We start from the raw sequence: 20,665 nt of genomic DNA, 5'->3' as shown, positions 1-20,665 counted from the left end.
TTCGCCATCCAGCTTGCTTTTAGTAACTTTTCATCAATTTGCCCCTTTCAATCAATTCATGCCTTTAGGTTTTGCTCTCCATGCATGTAAATTCATCAAATTATCCTCAAAGAATGCCTTAGAGGTCATTTCGCTCCTTTCCATTGGCAAAGGAAGTGAAATCGCTCCCTTCCATTGGCAAAGGAAGTGAAATCGCTCCCTTCAAGGGAGCAATGGAAGTGCATTAAGTTTGCTATCTCTAGCTGTTCTTCATCAATTTGATCCTTTCAATGAGCAAAAACGAGGTTGCATGCAAGGTGAAGGCTTTAGATTTGTTCCTCCATTCGTTCATGTCCATCAAATCGCCTTGAAGCATGTCATGGAAGTCATACCGCTCCCTTCCATTGGCAAAGGAAGCAAGTTCGCTCCCTTGGAGGAGCAAAGGAAATTTGCACATACTTAGCCAAATTTTCAGGTTGCTGGTTGAAAATCAAATCATTGCTTGACCAAGGTTCTATATTGCAATTCAAGGCATCTTGGGCCCCCTAGGTGGCAAGGGAAGGAAGTTTGCTCCAATGAGGGAGAAAAGGAAGTCACATCACTCCTGCCAGGGAGCAAAGGAAATTTTCATATACTTGTCAAATTTTGCCCTATGTGACCTGCCTTTCAACAAAGTGCAATCAACCCTCTTGGATGACAAGGAATTCTTGTATAATCGGTGAAACTTCATCCAAGGGATGCATCTATCACACCTCCTCGCTTGTCATGCTCAATTGACACCTCACTTGACACCATCTATTTGATATGTTGCCACCATAAGTCCCGATCAATCAGATTGATGACGACATCGACCCTACTCACTCAAATTTGCAAGAGATGACATGCTAAAGGACTCTAGGACTCGAAGCAAAGAGGGGGTCCCCATTTTGATGGGGTCATGTTGTAAAATGGTCACAACAGGTACACCTTGAAGATTATTGGGCAAATGTGGTAGATGATTTTGAGATCAGAAAGAAAATGTGTTCCAAACTATCAATGACGAATAGATTTTGTCAGTCATTCTCTGGGCCGGATCAGGTTGACAATGATGGAAGTTATGTTCAACGTCACTTTCAAGAAGAAAAGGGTAAACCTCTTCCCTTACCTAATTGGACTGAAGCTGAAATAGCAGATCTTAATGTGTTAATGAGACCAGTCATGACAAATACAAGAAGATGGATGGATCAACAAGTTAGTAAGTTGAAAGAATGGAATATCCCTTTAACTTATGACTTGATGGGAAATTTGGAGTCATTGTCTTTTGATGATGAAATGACTGCAGAACAACAAGAAATCAGGATCAAGGAAGATAGGAGTGGACAAGAAGGTGAAAGTCACAAGAAAGGGAAGAACACATCTGAGAGTTCACAAGCCAAGAAGACAAAAAGAAAGGAAGTTCCTAATGAAGAGACACAACCTAAGAGGCATAAGTCAAGCATGACTCACTCATCAACTACTACTTCTCCAGTGCAGGAAGTTGCCTTCTCCATGGACAAGAATGTAATATCCATTGCTGAGAATGAGCCGCCAAAAGAAATCAGATTAGATCCAAGTATTCAAAATGGTCAATGCAAGCGAATCCTTGGAGTCTATACAACAAAGGAACCAAAAGGCAAATCCTTCTCAAGGCATGGAGAGTCTTCTTGATAATCAGTCTATGAAACCAGGCACAATACTGATTGAGGATGTCATAGGAGATCCGGACATGGGTTTTTCCAATAAAGGGCTCAATGATGGGATAATATCAGCACTTCAAGGATTCCAAGAACATGAAGAGTTAGATGAAGATGTCGAGCTCCTACATGGTTGAAGAATCAAATGAAGAAGAAGTCTACAGTAGAAAATGATCCAACTAATGACTTGGAGGATTTTCTAGGTTGGATAGGTAAATCCAAAGTTTTAAAACTCAGACTCGCCACGGACTTGGCAAACCAAAAAATTGGACTCGGACTCGGACTCGTGAAAGACTCGCGAAAGACGCAGCAAGGACTCAGCAAAAAAAAAACCGTAGTTTTACAAAAAAACATAAAAAATTAATGCATTTAGAGAACAGAAGAGCCATAATTGAAACATTACACATGTCATATGATCTCCAAACACTCAATATTTGAAATTTCATCATTCATACTCATAGTTTCAAACTTTAAAATGTATAATAGCAGCATAAGTTTATAAATGTTTACAAAATTACATATAATGATAGGTCTAGATCTTGGGCGAGAGAGGAGAGACTGAGATAGAGAGTGGTAGAGAGAGGGGATAGAGAAAGAGTGATAGGGAGATAGATAGGTCTAAAATTCGGGGCAAATAAAGTGAGTGAGATAGAGAGGGCGAGAGAATGCTAATAGGAGCCTACTGATTACTGAAATTTGACTAAGTCTGAAAATTTAAAAGATGATCTAAAACCTAGAATTTGCATTATAATTCCTAGAGATCTGAAACCACTCTCAAACATCCTGCCAATATATACATGAAATATAACTTAAAGTATAAGAGAAATGCCACTTATACTTAAATGTTATATTTCATGTATATACTCTGATGAGGAGAATGAGACTCACTTGGAAAAAAAAAATTTAGATAATTTTTTGAAGTGTTTTCTGGGTTGCACGAGTCTAGCCAAAAGACTCGCGAGTCCAAGCGAAAGACTCGCGCAAGTCTTTCTAAAAGAATCGCCAAGACTCGCCTCACGAGTCCATGGCGAGTCAACTCATGGCGCCATTGGACTCGCGAGTCCGTGGCGAGTCCACGAGTTTTTAAACTATGGAAGTAAATCCATAGAAAAGAAGAAAGCAAAGAAATACTCCAAGATTACAAAGGAAAGTTCTGGATTTCGCACAATGCAAGTTGCAATTCCAAAGGTTGATAAAGCAAAAGAAAATATTACTCTAGAAGAATATGAAGTAATGACATTTGATTTGGGACCAACAACAAAAGAACAGAAGGTTGAAGAATTAGAGGATTTCATCAAGGCAATCAAGCAAAGATTGAGAAAGGAAGAAGAGAAGAAGAATCAGCTACAAGCAGAAGTAAAGGGATTGAAAAAATACATACAGCACTTGATGAATCCAATTCAGCAAGCTGAAGAAACAATTGATGTTGTACTTTCAAAGGAATCAGTTGAAGACTTGGAAGGAAGGAAGTTGACAGCTCAAGCAGCAAAAGGATGGATTGGAAGTGTTTTGAGTAGAGCAAATTAGTTCATGGAAGAACTGGTACAAATATATGAAAGAGTTGTAACTATCCTTGACAAAATTCAAGTTATAATTGCATTATGTAAAGAATTTCAGGTTGTTCAAGAAAAGTCCATTCCACGTTTGCATGCGTTAATGAAAATTCCCAAGAAAACTTTGGTGGATGGAAATGTGATAGAGATGAATCAAGCATTCAACTTCCACCATTGGTATTGTCCATTAATTTTGTATAAACAAATCATTGAGAAGGAAAAGGATGATTGTGTTCAACTAAGGAGAATGGTCAAGGACATCCAAGATAGAATCCTTATTTCCATGAAAGTAATGTTTGGACAAGTGAATGATGATGGAGATATGAATGAGGACCTTCTGAAAGATAAAATGAAAAGTGTCTTCTTCAAAGCCGTAGGTTCCATTTCAGAGAATCATTTGGAAGATGCTGCCTCATTTATTGTTCATGATTAATTTTCAAGAACAAGGATCAGAATGGGAAAAGAATTTTACAACATGTATACCTAACTTGGCGATCATTGAATACAAGGTGGAGGCTACGCCAAGTCCACCAATGGATGAACTTAAAATCATAATGTCTAGGTTCATTGAATTTGCTATCAAAGAAAGAAACAATGGGCATGCAATCCTAGAGGATGATTTGTTACAATCCTAGAAGACATGGAATTTTCTTGTTTTCTCTTGTTCCTTGCTCATTGTGTCATTAAGGATATCTTATTTTTCATTGGTCAAAAGTTATAAAAAGGTGGTAGTCGAGGTGTTAGTTATAACTAACCCCACCTTAGGGTTTTATTGTTTAGTCTTGGCCATTGATTTAGAATCAATCTGGGCCCTTGGTTTGTAATAAGAAGTCTATATAAGGCTTGCTCATTTCATTTGTAAGAGAGACTTTTGTGACATTGTTGCCGAAATACTGCCAAAATAAATACGAACTCATTGAAGTTTGGTGAGAACTTGTGTTGTTTTGAATGTTAGCATGGTTTCCTACTTCTCATTAGTTTAGATTAGTTGAATTGAGTTAAATAATTGAATAGAAAACATTGTTGTTGATTCATGGTGAAACCCTTTATGTTCATGCCATTTGCAGTTTGTTGATTGCAAATTGCAATGCATGGTTAGTCCGAACTCACTTTAGAAGGTTAACTTCAATTGCTTTATGCTCATTGATTCGCATGTTATGGTGTTGATGTGTATAAGTGATTTGAAAATCATTTGCATACCTTTAGAGATTGCATCATCTTTGTGTAGTTGTTTCCTCATGGCGAAGCAAAGTTTGGTTTGGTTTCACTAAGTCAACAATCATTTCTTGCATTGTTATAAGTAGATTAGATTCCTAAACCCTTATCATTTTGTATTTTGTTTCAAAGTCTTTCTTAGGATTAGTTTGAAGAACACCATTGCAAAATCTTACATTCTTAAAGGTCTTGAGGTCAAGAATTTGCTAAAGTTATCCATGGGAGAGAATTGATAAAATCCCAAACAATTGTGTAAGTCCCTTTGTGAGAGCAGCAAATCATATCATTTCACTGAGTCAATTTGCATCGCCAAGACCTAACAATAGGAACCTTGGTGTAACCTTATTTGATCATATCTTTAGCATTTGAGATTTCCTTATTCAAGAGAAGATAGAATACTTAGTATTTTATTCTGTGTTGGAGAGTGGCACAAAACACACATCAACAGAATTAGTACTAGAAGGAGGGCCGTGTTGGATAATATCATTTCATTTTCGCCGGAAAAGCATCACAGAATTCTAAGATCCACTCCAAGACCATCAAAAGAACTTGTGGAATTAGAGTTTTCTTCCAAGCCAAGGCGCAACAAGAAAGAAGCCTCATCAAGTAAAGAAATATCAATCGAAGAATCGTCAAGTGGAGAAGATAACTCAAGTTTGTTCCAAACTCCACCACCCCAAAATCCAATTCAAGTGGCAGTCCAGCCAAGTATTCAACAAAATCCAGTTCAAGCAGTTGTACCAAATCAAGCAAATGTCGCAATGGCTCAAAATTGGCGCCCCAATAATGCCTCTCCTCTGGTTACATTTACTGATTATCATGACATGTCCAACAATCCAGAGCATTTCTGCTCCAAGTTTCAACTCAATGATGTGAATCGGACTGCAGATGAGCACATCAAAAATTTTGAGGACACTCTTCAAAATAGGAGGATTGAGCATGAGGATGTAGGTTGCAGGCTATTTCCATATTCTTTGGGGGAAGAAGCATTTTACTGGTTCATCAATTTGCCAGTCAACTCAATCCACAATTCGCAAGAATTAAAGGACACCTTCTTGATGAAATTCAGAATTGCAATCATCCTGTCGGAATTGTACAAACAATTTGTTGAGGTAAAAAGACAAAAGCATGAACCAATCAACACCTTCAACAATAGGTTTCTAAAGGTGACCCATAAAAAGGCCTATACGAGATTGTGTGACCCATACAACTTAAACGATGTTGTGGCAAGACATGTTTATTATGCAGCTTTGGATAGTCTCACATCCATGTTCGTGAAGAGGGCTAACCAGCCCCAACTGATTTAGAAAACTGCATTTGCAGAAGCAATCAAGGTTAACATTGATTTGGGAATGAACAGCGTTGGACCACTCAACCACTTGGGACATTGTTGTGACCATTTCACACATCGCCCCATTAGAAAGGGGAGCCCCTCTTTTTGCCTTTGGTTTTGTTTTCTCTTTGCTTGTTTTCTCTCTGCTTTTAGGATTTTGAGTGAGTGAGTGGTCTACCTGGGCTGGCTAGATTAGGGCTAAACCTTGGAAGCTCGTTTTAGGGTTTCTTTCAAGCTAAGTCTAGTCTAGTTTAGGAGGTTGTTAGTCGTCTGCCTGAAGCCTCAAGATCGCCAGAATGAAACATGCCTTTCAGGGTGAGTAGGTCTCATGTCAGGTCGGGTCTAGATTGAAAGAGGGTTTTGCTTGTCAAGGTCCTGTTTGTTTACCTATCTAAGTCAGCTGAGCTAAGCTAGTGAGGATAAGGAATTGGGTTGATCAAGTTAGATGAAGGGTGAAGCAAATTAAGGTAATATCTAGCCTAGAAATGTCAAATTCGCTCCTGACCCTTCCAGAGGGTCCAGAGCGAAAATCTTTGAAGACTGGATTTCCTTCACAATTTTGGCTAAGTTTTTGCATGTTTGAGGATGAATTGAAATAACTTTGCCTGGAGAGGGATTTGATTGATTTTGGAAAGCAAGATGATGCCTGAAAGAGGATTTTCGCTCCTGACCCTTCCAAAGGGTCTAGAGCGAATTTCATCCTAAATACTATTCCTTGCTTTGAGTAGACTTGTAATCATGTTCCTAGCCTAGAAAACGATCTAACTTTGCCTTGTGAGATGGTTTCAATCTTGAAAATTGAGCAATTTGGCTTGGAATGGAGATTTTGCCCCTGACCCTTCCAAAGGGTCCAGGGCGAAAATTTTATTTGAGCTTATTTTCACTGACTTTGGCTAAATTGTGGTGTGCAGGGTATCTTGGGGGAAAGATTGGACATCATTTGATACATTTGAAGATTTGGAAGCGTGCAAAATGAAGATTTTTGGACAAGAAAGGTGAATTTCGCTCCTGAACCTTCCAAAGGGTCCAGAGCGAAATTCTCAATAGCTCCCATGTTGCAATGAAAAAGGTCAAGTTTTGGGCATGAGTGAAACAAGAACAACTCCCTTTTGCCTCCTGAAGAAGTTTCAACTTTGAAGAATGAAGGATTTTGCCCAAAAGAGGGAATTCGCTCCTGACCCTTCCAGAGGGTCCAGGGTGAAAATTATCAAATCCTTCTATTTTTTGCAAAAATCTAGTCAAGCTTGGCATGGATGAAGGAGGAGTGGTGTCTTTTTCCTGAGAGGTAAAATCAACTTGAAATGATGATTGGATTGAGCCTAAATTGAGGAATTCGCTCCTGACCCTTCCAGAGGGTCCAGGGCGAAAAACTTTATAGGAGGTATTTCTTGCTTGGTTTGGTTGAATTGAAGTGTCAAAGGGCATGATGAAAGGAAGAATGAGCATGTTGGAACCCTTAGGCGTGTTTAGAAGTGATGAAAATGAAGGATTTTAGCCAAGAAGGTGAAAATCGCTCCTGACCCTTTCAGAGGGTCTAGGGCGAAAATCCTCCTAGACCTCATTTCTTTCCTTACTTGACCAAATTCTGATGGCCAAAGCATGTTGAAAAGAGGAATGGGCATGATCTTGCTTTGAGAAGTGTTCGATAGCATTGAGTGATGGAGATTTTAGCCAAGAAAGGCAATTTCACTCCTGACCCTTCCAAAGGGTCCAAAGCGAAATTCCTTATAAACTCATTTTTAACCTTTCTTGGACATGGAAACCTTGTTCTTAAGGCAATAAAAGATGAAATCCCACTAAGCAAAGAAGTTTTAAGGTGAAAAGATGAAGGATTTTGGTCAAAATGGTGAAAATCACTCCTGACCCTTCCAAAGGGTCCAGAGCGAATTTTCTCAAAAACACTTTTTGCTATCAAATTTTGCTAAGTCAAGTAGGGGATAAGATGAAATATAGAAGGAATTGCCCCTGGGATTAAGTTGAGATTGGAAGAAATCGTCAAAAGGTGAAGGAATTGAGCCCAAAGGTGAATTTCGCTCCTGACCCTTCCAAAGGGTCCAGAGCGAAATTCCTAAAAACCCCTGTGTTCTTGCAAAGACAAGGCAACTTTTTAGATTTTATGGCTTGAATGGGTGTGAGAAGGTATGTTTTGCCCTTTGAAGATAATTGAGATGGTCAAGAGGAAGCAACCAAGCCTAGAAAAGGATTTTCGCTCCTAACCCTTCCAGAGGGTCCAGGGCGAAAATCCTAAAACCTGTCTTTTCTTCCAAAGTTTGGGCAAAGCTAAGCTTAGGCATGGGTATAAGAAGACGTTTGAATTGCCTTAAAGTCGAATTGGATTGCTAAGGATGAGAATTTCGATGCCAAGACAAAAAATTGCTCTTGACCCTTCCAGAGGGTCCAGGGCGAAATTTCCAATTCCTCCTATTTTCCTTGCATTTCAAGATAAAATTTTGGTTTTCAGGACTTGGATGGGAGAGAGGCATGATGTTCTATGCCTTAGAAGTGATTTGAAGTTAAAAAGCATGAAGGAATAGGCCTAAAACTCAAAATTTGCTCCTGACCCTTCCAGAGGGTCCAGGGCAAAAATCATAAAATCAACACATTCCTTTTAAGTTTGTGCTAAGGCAAGGATACACCAAGGTGGAAATGACCTTTAAGACCATTGATGAGTAATTGTTTGTTTCAAAAGTTGATGATTCTAGGTCAGAGAGGGAAAGTCGCTCCTGACCCTTCCAGAGGGTCCAGGGCGAAAATCCTCCAAACACCTATTTTGCCTTGCAATAACAAACCAAGCATGCATGAAGTGAATGAAGAGGATCATTGCCTAACCTTGTGAGGTGGATTGGAGTTAAAATGATGAAGGAGTAAGCCTAAACAAGAAAAATCGCTCCTGACCCTTCCAGAGGGTCCAGGGCGAAAAACCCTAAATCCATCCTTTTCTCCAAGATTTGAGTGAGACTAAGCCTGGACCTCAGTGAAAGATGCCATTTGGAATGCCTTGGTGAGGTTTTGGACTTATAATAATGAGAATTTTGAGCCCAGGAGAGAATTTCGCTCCTGACCCTTCCAGAGGGTCCAGGGCGAAATTCTTGAAAATGCAATATTTCCTTCAAAATTTTGATGAGCTAACCCACTGATGGAGAGAAATAAACTCTAGAGATTACCTTGGAGGAGTTTAACGATCAAATTAAACTGAATTTTGGCCTAAAATGTAAAAATCGCTCCTGACCCTTCCAGAGGGTCCAGGGCGAAATTTACATTTTCACCTAATTACTCATAAGAAATGATAAAAAATTGAAATGCAAGACCTTGATTAGGCCAAAACAAACATAAGCTTGCCTTCCGGGAGATTTTGAAGTGAAGGGAATGAGGTATTCAAGTCTTAAATTGAAAAATCGCTCCTGACCCTTCCAGAGGGTCCAGGGCGAAATCATCAAAAGCCTATCATTCAACCTTGGTTGATTAAGTCTAAGGCAGATTGCAAAATTGTGAAGACAAAGTCATGGAAATTTGCAAAAATGTAGGATGAGAAAATTTCAATTTGATCGAGTGAACAAGCCTAGATGGGTTCAAACAGGTCTTGAAGTGAACCTAGACCTTCATCACTATTGAATATTTCAAAGCCCACGGAGAAAGGAAACTCCATTAAGCCTCAATCAAACCTCCATATTCCCAAATTTTCACCAAATTTGCTAAAATTAAGTCATTTGGGGAGGTTAAATTAAGTTCGCATAATTTGAGGCCTTTGTAATTGAATTGATTAATTTTCAAGCGTTAAAATAAATGTAAAAATCCACCCTTAAAGCTTTGAAATTAATTCAAAAATGAAAAAATAAAGGTGAGCGCTCAAATACATTTATTTGCTTTTACAAGCAAGTCAGTCCCCTTTTAAAAGGGATTTTATCTCATTTTATCACTTATTTGCTAGGTCGGCCTTATGCTTAATTAGGGTGAGCGCCCTATATAAAGGAGGAGTGTTGTTTTAAAATTCAAATCATTCATTCATTACCTCTTATGCGAATTTTGAGGAGCAGATTAGACGAGCGAATCCCAGCAGATTGGAGGCTAAATTTCCAGAATTTGCTAAGTGTTGGAGGCTAAATTTCCAGAATTTACTAAGTGTTGAAGGCTAGTGAAGGTGACGTCCTTTTGAAGGTTGATCAAGACATAATTCATCCAAGAAGGCCAGCAATTCAATCCTCATCCAGCAAAGTCTGATCTTCTTTCTTCATTTTTCAAGGTTCATAGTTAGGCTTTCAAAGGAGAAGGTATGAAGAATCCTTTTGAAGTTTCTATTCAAGACTTATTTTGATTTCATAGCAATCCTTTGAAAATCTAAGTCTTGTGCAATCTGATTTTCATTCATAATTTGAAAATTCATAATTCTTGAGTTATCATGTCATTTTCAAATTAATGTTTTGAACTATTCCCTTGGAAGGTCTTAAGTTCTATGCTTTAAGGTATGATGCTCAAAGAATAACTTTAATCTTTTGTGTAGGCATCGAATGACAACTCCCAAAGCCGGAGGATCCACCAGTCGGCAGGCTCTCATCAAGGAAGATAAGAGGAGTGACAAATTGGAGACCAGGATCGTGTCCAAGTGGAATAATGTCGGAGACACCAACTTAGGAAACTTCAATGTGAAGAAGTTTTGAGAGGCCCCCTACATTGGCAAGCCATCACCTGTTGCAAGGAGGATAATCGAGAGTGGCATCATCAAGGCGGCAGGTTTCCCTCCCGCGGTCAAGTGTCATGAGCTGATGATCGAGTGTGCCCGCCACTATGACTCACAGTCAAGGACGATTGTAACCAAGGACGGGAACATCTTAGCCTACCTTTCAGAGGAAGCTATAGGCGAAGCTCTTCATCTTCCGGACCATAAAGACATGATTTACAAAAGCTTAGAAGGAGCAAGGTCGATCTATGAAGATGATCCTGAGTCTTGTTTGAACTTCATTAATAAGAATTGGTTGCTCAAAAGTCGGCCTCGTCTGAACAAGATTCCCAATACACCAAATAGGATCGACTTTCAGGAAGAATACAGAGACTTGATAACTTTGCTCAATCGGGTTACAGGTGCTTCTCAAACCTTTTTCTTCGAAAAGTGGATGTCCTTCTTCATACAAGTGATAGTTCAAGGAAAAGGAATGCTTCATTGGGCCAGAATCATTAGCAATTGTCTAGACGTACAGTTGAGAAGGCTAAGACCCACCAAATCATTCCACATGAGCTCATATGTTATATATGCCTTGATCAGGAGTTTCGAATATGTAGGGCTACCTCACAGAGGAGTGATTGGAAGAGGACCCGAAGAAATAAGGGTTTGGGATTCTTATGTTCATCTGCATCATCCCCCTAGGAGTGACTACAAGTTAGTCAATAACACCTTCACAATGAACATTACCAGGATATTGCAAGGAGGAATTCACAATCGACTGTCTCTGGATGCACAAGACCTTGTGAGGAAGTATGGCGCTTGGTTCATCCAGTTTCAAAAGTTCACATACATCAGAGTTCACGGGTGTCCTTCACCACCTTACATGTTGCCAAGATATCCAACAGACAGGATAGTACTACTTGAGGTGACTAGACAGTTGGCAGCTTATGCGAAGGCATCCAGACACAAGCATGGAAATGGGATTCCCGTGCCCATCATACTAGGGAACTCAGTTGAGGTGTGTCCTAATACTCAAGCCGCGGAAGATGCAGAGAAGTAATTATCCTTATACTCATTCACATCCTTTGCCTCGCGAGAGAATTTTGATCCTCATGGTTATATGGAAGAGACTGTCGGCAGGAAGTACAAGCATGAGTTTCAGGTGGAGGACTTTTGGATGAATCTCCCAGGTGATTTAGAAGTTAAAAGGAAGATGCATTCCAGGCTACCCTTAGATCTCATCAAGAAATGCAAAGTTTATAGAGTAGCCGATCAAGCCCAAGATAATGGTAGATACCTCCAGTCGTCCTATGAGAAAGAAGACAAAGAAGTGAAGATAGATTGGAATGAGCCCGAGGTTTTAGACTTGAGAGCTTTGATGGCTCCCATTTTATCTTGCACTCGCAGATGGGTGGATGTACAGCATCAAAAGTTGAAGGAGCAGAATGTATCAATGACATTTACTTTGGAGGCAAGACCAGAAGAAGGAGAATCAAGTGTGAGTGAGAATACTTCTCATTCCAAAGGCTCAAAGAGGAAAGAAAGAACCTTCCAAGAAGAAGCAGAAAACAAACCCTGACCACCCACCAAGCACATCTTCCAGGCATGAAAAGGAGGTGAGTCAAGGGGAAGATCAGAGGCAGATAGTATATGAAGTCGATGAGTCTATGGAATCCATGGTACAGAATGATAAGCAAGAGAAAGGACAGACACCTCAACAATCATCAAGTCAATCTCCCCAAGTTGATGCTAATGAGCAACACGAAGAAAAGAATGATGATGAAGCAACATCTCCTTTCCGAGAAGACAGGCCACTACCTAAAGAAATACAAGTGAGGGAAACAAGATCTGCCATTCCTGATTGGCTGAAAGGGAGGTTGACAAGGGTAGTTGTGGTTGAAGAGGAGGAAGATGTGTTTGACTTGGAAAGCCTTATAGGAAGTTCTCATGAGGTAATGGAGAAGAGGAAGGCCACAAAGATGTCTAAGGTAATTAGAGATGAGACGGGATCCAGGAAAGTGCAGGTAGCTACACCAGTGGTGGATAAATATGAGGATGAAATTCTTGCAGATGAGTATGACTTAGACACATTTGAGCTTGGTCCACTTACCTCTGAACAAGCGATGGAAGAAGCAACTGATTCATTTGAAGCACTTAAAGATAAACTCAAGGAAGAAATGGAAAAGAATAAGAAGCTTGAAAGGGAGGTCAGTGCTTGGAGGAACTATTTTAGTCACCTTAATCAGCCCTTGAGACGTCAGGATCCAGCAGTATCTCCTTTACAAGCACTCCCTCTTGAATCAGTAGGCGAGGCAGAAAGGGTGAAGAGCTTGGTTCAGCTTATGAGCTCTTGGATTGATAAATCCCACACGGTAGCCGTTGAATTTGCAACAAGAATGATGAAGATAGTTCATCGAGCTATCCAGGTCCTTGAGATTATCCATAATCTAATGATAACTGTAGCTACATTCACTCACACTAGAGATGTTATCATTCCTGTCCTACAAGTGATAAGACAAACACCAAGGCGGATTCTGGCACAAGAAAAGATAACGGATGGAGGAACCCATAACCTCCTACAGTGGTCAGCTCTGCTCCAGATGAAAGAGGTCCTTTTTGAAGACATCAACACCAGATGCAATCAAGTTGAAAGTATCATTCATCCAATTCAAGATAAGGTGTTTGAGGTATTGTGTACCATTCTTGACAGGCGGATCGAGATTGAGACAGATGTGGACATCCAAGAATTGGAGGAGAGAGTCAAGGTCATCTTTTGCAAAGAGGAGAACATCATCACAGATAAGCAACGAGATCAGATGTACACTACTATGTTCCTGATTGAGAAGACCAAAGAACTTGAACCTGGATGGTAGACAGCTCTTCTCACTGCTTTTGATCAAGTCCTTCACTTGGAAGAACAAATGAAGAATCTTCCTAAGATTCCCATTGCTGAGATTGAGGGAATTGTGTCAAGATTCATTGAATATGTTAAGAAAGAGCATAGGAAAGGGAACGACATTCTAGATGAAAAGTTGTTATAAGATGATGTGGCAGCTTAATTCCTATTGGTCTATGTCTCCTCGATTTTTGTGCCAATTCTTTATTGGCTATGGATTAGTGATGTTTATCTAAATGGGGACTTTTTTGTAACAAACCCTAATTAGGGTTTGGGTGTCAAAATCTCAACCATTGATCTTTTTTTGATCTGGGCCATTCATTGTATTTGAGGATGCTATATATACCCTCACTCATTTCATTTTGAACAGTTAGAAAAGTTAGAGAAAGAGAGAGAGCTTAGAGAAAAAGTTATTGTGTAGCAAGATTGAGTAGTGAAGAAAGAATTTTGAACAATTGTTGTCCATTTGGCTTTGAGAGCAATAAAATATTGAAGTTATGATGTTTTATTGCAATACTTGTGGCTATCTTCATGATTGTTTATCGTCTTGAATCACTCTCAATTGAAATAGAATTTAAGTTTAAGTTTGAAAGACTAAGTGTTGTGCTTGATCTTTGGTAAGATTCACATTCCAAACCACTAGCTTCTTATTGATTGTAAGGACGCCTTGTGTGGTCAACTGGAAACCTTGAGATTGATTAAGAATTCAATCATTCCTAGAAGTATTGATATGTATCTCTATGATAGTATCTATATCCTTGATGATTTAAACTATTGAATCCCCTTAGAAGATCGCATCAATTCCAGTAGAGTTGTAATTTCTTGGCGATACTGAAATTGGTAGAATCTTACCCAACCGAGTCTTCATTGAGTCATTCTTAGGATTAGATTGGCATTCCTTCCTTGAAACCCTTATCTTTTGACATTTTTTGAAAATCTATTAGTGTTAGGAAAATCATGTTCCTGCAGTTGAAAAGAGAGTAATACGAACAAGCTTTCTCTGAAAGTACATAAGGCCCCTTGAAGAAACAGCATACGCAACGACCACTGGTGCTTATCCACACGTACAGATCCTACAACGAAGAACCTTGAAGTCATCCCGATTGATCCTTTTCGCGACATCTTCAGCATTCGGAGGCTTTATTCAAGAGAGGATAAGATACCTATGGGTATTTTATTCTGTGTTAGGTCGTGTACAAAATACACATCAACAAACATGCAACCACTCAACCACTTGGGACATGTTGTTATGCCAAATCAAATTCAAGGAATCAATCATGTGTTGAATCCAGTTCCAACTCCTACAAACCAGTTAGTACTTCATTCAGGAGTGTGTCTTTCTCAAGCACCACCACCATAACCAGTCTATCTTCAAAATGCAACAGCATCTACAAAGACTTCCACAGATTTCCAAATGGACTGCTACAGTGGATTTGTGTAGTTTTTCCATTCTTTATTTTTGTTTTTTGCTTTTTTAATGTAAACTTAGGGAAGATGTTGAAAAATTAAGGTTTACATTTAAATGATGTTGTGGCAAGAAATGTTTATTATGCAGCTTTGGATAGTCTCACATCCATGTTCGTGAAGAGGGCTAACCCAGCCCCAACTGATTTAGAAAGCTGCATTTGTGGAAGCAGTCGAGGTAAACACTGATTTGGGAATGAACACTGTTGGACCACTCAACCACTTGGGACATGCAACCACTTAACCACTTGGGACATGCTGTTATGCCGAATCAAATTCAAGGAATCCATCATGTGTTGGCACATCACACCCCAGTCATGAATCCAGTTCCAACTCCTACAAACCTGTTAGTACTTCATCCAGGAGTGCCTCTTTCTCAAGCACCACCACCACAACCAGTCTATCTAAAAAGACTTCCGCAGATTTCCAAATGGACTGCTACAGTGGGTCTGTGTAGTTTTTCCATTCTTTATTTTATTTTATTTTTGCTTTTTAATGTAAACTTTAGGGAGGATGTTGGAAAATTAAGGTTTACATTTTGTAATAAAGTCACTTAGTGACTTAGTGTTAAATGTTTGAATATTTTTATGTTATTTGTTAGGAGTTAATTTCTGTTGGTAAACAGATTTGTCACTGTGAATTCTCCTTCAAAATTGACCCTGTTTGCCCAAAGAACAGTGACAACCGTTCCAATAGTTGGAGAGATTGCAATCAAACTGCAATCTTCCTTTGCGTTTGAGAGGGGCAGCTCCATCGTATGATGGGGGGTTTTGGGGATTTTTGTGTACTTTTAACTTGAAAGTACATAAAGGAGAAAACATAAAACTAAAGAGAAATTAAAGATAGAAACCCAAAAAATAGACATACGAACATCAACTGAGATTTCTCAACATTTGTAACAAATTACAAGGGGAGTTTATAACATAATATGTTTAGCCATGAGATGACGACAAAGAAGAATGACAAATCTTGACATACGCAGAGATAAGATACTTCAACACATTCAAACTAAGATACCAAAGGTTGCTTGTGTATCATCACATCAATTGTACAAATCACATATGCATAAAAAGACTAACAATTTGAAATACGAGAAATCAACAATGATAACACATGAATACATTTAGAACACACAAACTAAGATGTATTCTTCATTATCCTTTTGGAAATATACAAGTCCAAAATCCTTTCTATACATAGTGCAAATCAAAATGTCATTACAAGTTTCTCCTAAAATTTCAGCAAAGTTTCCCCTCTATAAAAAGTCTTCCCTTTTACAATGCCAAAGCCTTGTATTTATAGGCTTGAGAGAATAACTACCTTGTAACCACTTAATCTAACCACTTTGTGTAACTACTTAGAATAACTTCCTAAATAGCCACTTAGGATAAAGACTTAGGACAACCAACTTAGGAAAACTACCTAAATCAACACTTAGAATAACTACCTTTGAAGACAAGTTAGGATTTACCTAACTTTTACAAAAGTAAGCCAAAAAGCTAACTTTAATTACAATTGGTGACATAAATCACTTTTTTCAAAAGGCAATTTGAAACCCATTACATTGAAAAAAGAACTCGATATCGATTTTGTCGAGGTGGCCTCCATGTCTTCATCTGCAACTTTTGTCTTTATAACCATTTCATCATCAACTCTATGAGCAAATAATCTTGAACCTTTTCATAAGAATGAAAAAGCTCTTTGATTGCACTACAAAGTGTCTTCACATATTGAAACATCCAAGCCAACAATACCAATACGTCCACAACCTTCAATCCTCTTTTTTCTTCCTTTGAAAGCACCATAAGCTACACATTTGAAAGCTAGCACATTGGAGCTTGTATCATGAGATGATCCAATTGTTAGGATATTGTTTGACTATCATAAACTTTCCCACACTTGCACCTTTGAGTAATGAATTCCAATCCATCAAGATGTCAAGTCTTTATTGCTAATAGTTCTCTTCGTGTATGATGTTCCAACTGCATACCATAGTGTTGTTGGGAATAAAAGAAGATTATGTCCACACAACCACCACAAGTCTGATCAAACCTCTTAATAATATCCTCAAGAACTTTGATGCATGAATGAAGAATGCTGGCAAACAAAAATTTTCAAATCTATCTCACTAAATCTGTCATGCGTAAGATGAAATCGTACATTTTGTGAGACCACAATTCTTGACACATTCTGTATACACGTTCTGCAACCTTTTTATTTCATTCCTTGAAATCACATCCCTTTGAGGAGCTCGGCCAATCACTTTAGCTGCACGTATATCATTCCACATTTTGCATTCATGTTGGTCAGGGTAATAGCGACTAAAACATTTGATGATAACCTTGGTGCCTTGTCCACGGTTACACATTTTGCATACATGTCTATGATATCATTTCCAACCATATAATCTGACAAAAATCTCGATACCAATATATCTTGATGCATGTCCATACACCGTTTTGAATCTTCCATTTTTGTGCGGGCAAGGAGAATGCCAGCAGTGGTTGTGGAATTTGACTTTACACCCGCCAAATGCATGCATTTGCCTCAAAAGTTTCTCAAGCCTTTCTAACTGATTTGCATCACCTAACCTGAAAGTGTGTATGCAATGAGAGGATGCTAATAAGAACCATGTGTATGGAGTTTACAAACGGTTCAAGAATTAGTTATAGCAACTAACTCTAAGAAGAGGCGTCGGTGTTTTGCAATCACGAACAACTCACTGAATCATCATGAAGGCTTTAAATGATCTTTTTTTTATATACATCCTTGTATCGGTGACTTGGTCCAAAGCCACAACTTACTGATGAGAAAGAAAAAGATAAGTTGCCGATAAATGCCAATGATGGAGTGACTTAGATTTTGGATTGGTTTTTAGCTTATCGGCCGTTTGTGAAAGTGCTGCAAGTTGCCAATGGTGGACTCTTTTGGCATCCTTATCGGGCTCTTTCAAAACTGAAACAACTCACGGACAAGTGAAGAACTAAGCGGAGTGAATCAGTCTTAAATACTTTGGAAACTTTGTGAACTAACCGATAAATATCATTTTGATATGCAATTTGACGAAAAGTTCTACCTTCAACTACTTACCAATAATCACTATGAAGACATCAATCATCTTTAACTTCTTTATTTCATTGGCAACTTGGACGGCTTGGGTAATTATGCGAAGTGGCAGAGGCAAGTTTTAAGAACCGCTTCATTTGGTACTTGTTGTTATATGTTTGAGAGCCTCCTTAAAAATGCTTATGCATGACATATCCATGAAAATATATGACAATAATCTCCATTATATGAGGAGTTTGGCATGAAAGTTTAAAATTTTGCAAGTTTAAAAATGGGGCTAACAATTTCCTATGAGGTAGTTTGGGGAAATTGTACGGGAATGCAATGCTTTATAAGCATTTGCATAATACATTGTAAGAGACCCAATAAAGAACATTAATAATTTATTTTACATTTTGCAGTTACTCTAGTGAACAAAATGACTTGTTTCTACAATATTTATGCCTGCATTGTTCATCAGTAAAAGGGGAATTTTGAATACAATAAAGCCTTAAAAGGGCATCAAGTTTTACAATATGCGCCACTTTGGCCACAAATACTCAGGAAATACAAATATGAAGGCAAAAATTCACAATCATCAAATTTTAATCCAAACAGAATAAATGGCTTCGACAATAGGCCTTGAAAAACTTGAATGCAAAATAAGGTATAGTGAGGGTTAGTGGGAAAATATAGAACAAAACAGCAAGCGAGGAATCCAAGAACCTTAGCATATCAATCTCTTAACCAAAAAAAACCTTTCATTCGAAAGACTCCTAGAAGACCTCCTTTGTTTCTTATGTGCTACTTTTATAAGCTTTTTGAGTACCAAAATTCGGTGGCATGTATTTCTTTTTCTGTAAAGCTGAAAGATTAAAAATAAGAATTCCCTTAAATTACGAGCTTCCAAGATAATATAACTATAAATAAAAGCTTTTTCCCTTGTTTATAAAGCGTCATGTAATTAGCTTTAATTAGCTTAAGCTTTTATAGAGTTAGGCTTTAAAAAACTCAGAAATTTCCTTAGTCGTTCAATCTGATTTCCAAGAAATGGTGGAAAAGCTTTCTCCTAATAGTCAAGGGGGTTTAGATCCTTAATCATGCTCATGATATAGAGGTAGAAAATCTTTAGCTGGATTAAACTTTGTCAAATAGGCTAATAGAGCTTTAATGGCTGAGAAGATTCATGGATGTCGATTGATTTTACGATCTCACGGTGGACAAAGCTTAGTAGCTCAATCTCATTTAAGCCGAGATGTCAGACTTGAAAGTCCATGGAAAGTTGTGGACTATTGATTTAAGCTTTAACCAAATTACACTATTTAGTATTGACCTAAATTAATAGGTTCATTACTGCTAGGTTGTATTAAAGATCAAAAAACAGAATAAAATAAATACCTGTAACAATTGCTGTTAAGCCTGTGGCATCTATTCCTTCTGTAACTTCCTCAGCTGTTGAATAAAATGAAAACCCAGAGGGACCTGTCCTCCTCAACCAACTCATTTTAACAGTTCTAATATTTCTCAGAATGATTTGGAAATTCAAACAATTTGTGCGTTTAAGATGCTCAGCATGGTTATGCCGCCGATGCAGTCCTATGATACTTTTTATTATTTTAATGATTGTAATAAGATAATATTTATCTCAATTAAAAGAACTTTCCTGATTTGGAATTATAATAGTTTTTTCAAACGTCTTCTTTCTTGATATTAGAATTAAAAAAATGTATATTTTTTAAGTTATTTTAATGTTTTTTAAAAAATATTCTTTCTAGATATTAGAATTAAAAAGTTTAACCAATTTTTTTATTAATGTATATTGTTTAAGTTTTTTTAAATATTAAATTTTTTTATTTATTAGATAATAACTATGAATAATATTATTAGTATGATGTGAAAGATGGAATCTTTTAATTTTTTATTAAAAAAATTTGAGGAGAAATCCTCTCGTCTAGTGTAATTTGGTTAAAGCTTAAATCGTCCACAACATACTTTGCAAAGATTAACTATGTAAGTATATGTCAAACATGATGCAATGCATTTCTTATTTGATTTTGATTTTATATTAAAATTATTTATCTCTTTTTTTTATTATTTTGATTAGTCCATATTTTTTTTGGTGGTTTTTTTTTTCATTTAAAAAAAGGAGTGGTCAATCAATTGTGAGTAAGGAAAATATTAGGATGGTTTTCTAATGTTTTGTAGATTATGATGTTGATTTTTATTTTATATTCATTCTTATCTTTATCCTTGAGATAAAATGGATTTTATAGAAATAATATAACAATAACTTATATTTTCAAATTTTATACTATTAGCTTATTCTTTATTTTAAATTATTATTAGTCCCACCTACGAGACTAATGTTTCTGTCTCCCCACTTTTTTCAATTATTTTTGCTTTGGATAACATTAGAGGCTATTTTTATTACTATAAATCAAAATGAACCAATATTTTCTCATGCACTTTTTTTAAAAAAAATTAATATGTTTTTTTTAACTTTTTTACTATGATATTACTTATAACTTTAAATGTAAAAGCTAAAATGTAAATTGTATCAATTTTTATATTGTTTATTTTATTTTATTTTATTTTTAATCTTTTATTTGAATTATAATTTTAATTTTTTTAATTTATTTTATTTAAGAATTAACTATATTTATGTTCAATTTTATAATTGAAAAATTATTTGTTAATATTGAATTTATATTTCAATTAATGTTAATATTGTTTGTAATACCACTATTTTATATTCTTATACTTTTCAATATTTAAATTTAGATTCGGAAATATAATTTAATTAATTATTAT

The 20,665-nt window shown here is 37.2% G+C and overlaps 1 protein-coding gene across 1 annotated transcript in view; it reads right to left on the bottom strand.

Moving 5' to 3' along the window:
* The window catches only part of LOC131064719 (short-chain dehydrogenase TIC 32, chloroplastic), a 119,500-nt gene extending 100,033 nt beyond the window's left edge, over nt 1-19,467 (bottom strand). Inside the window, exon 1 of the mRNA XM_057998964.2 lies at nt 19,253-19,467. Coding sequence (XP_057854947.2) covers nt 19,253-19,358 — 106 coding nt within the window. The 5' untranslated portion in view covers nt 19,359-19,467. The remainder of the gene's footprint in view (nt 1-19,252) is intronic.
* Between the last annotated feature and the right edge of the window lie 1,198 nt (nt 19,468-20,665).

This window comes from Cryptomeria japonica, chromosome 8 (genome assembly GCF_030272615.1).
Source record: "Cryptomeria japonica chromosome 8, Sugi_1.0, whole genome shotgun sequence".
Lineage (NCBI taxonomy): Eukaryota > Viridiplantae > Streptophyta > Pinopsida > Cupressales > Cupressaceae > Cryptomeria > Cryptomeria japonica.
This window is presented reverse-complemented; position numbering and strand designations above follow the sequence as displayed.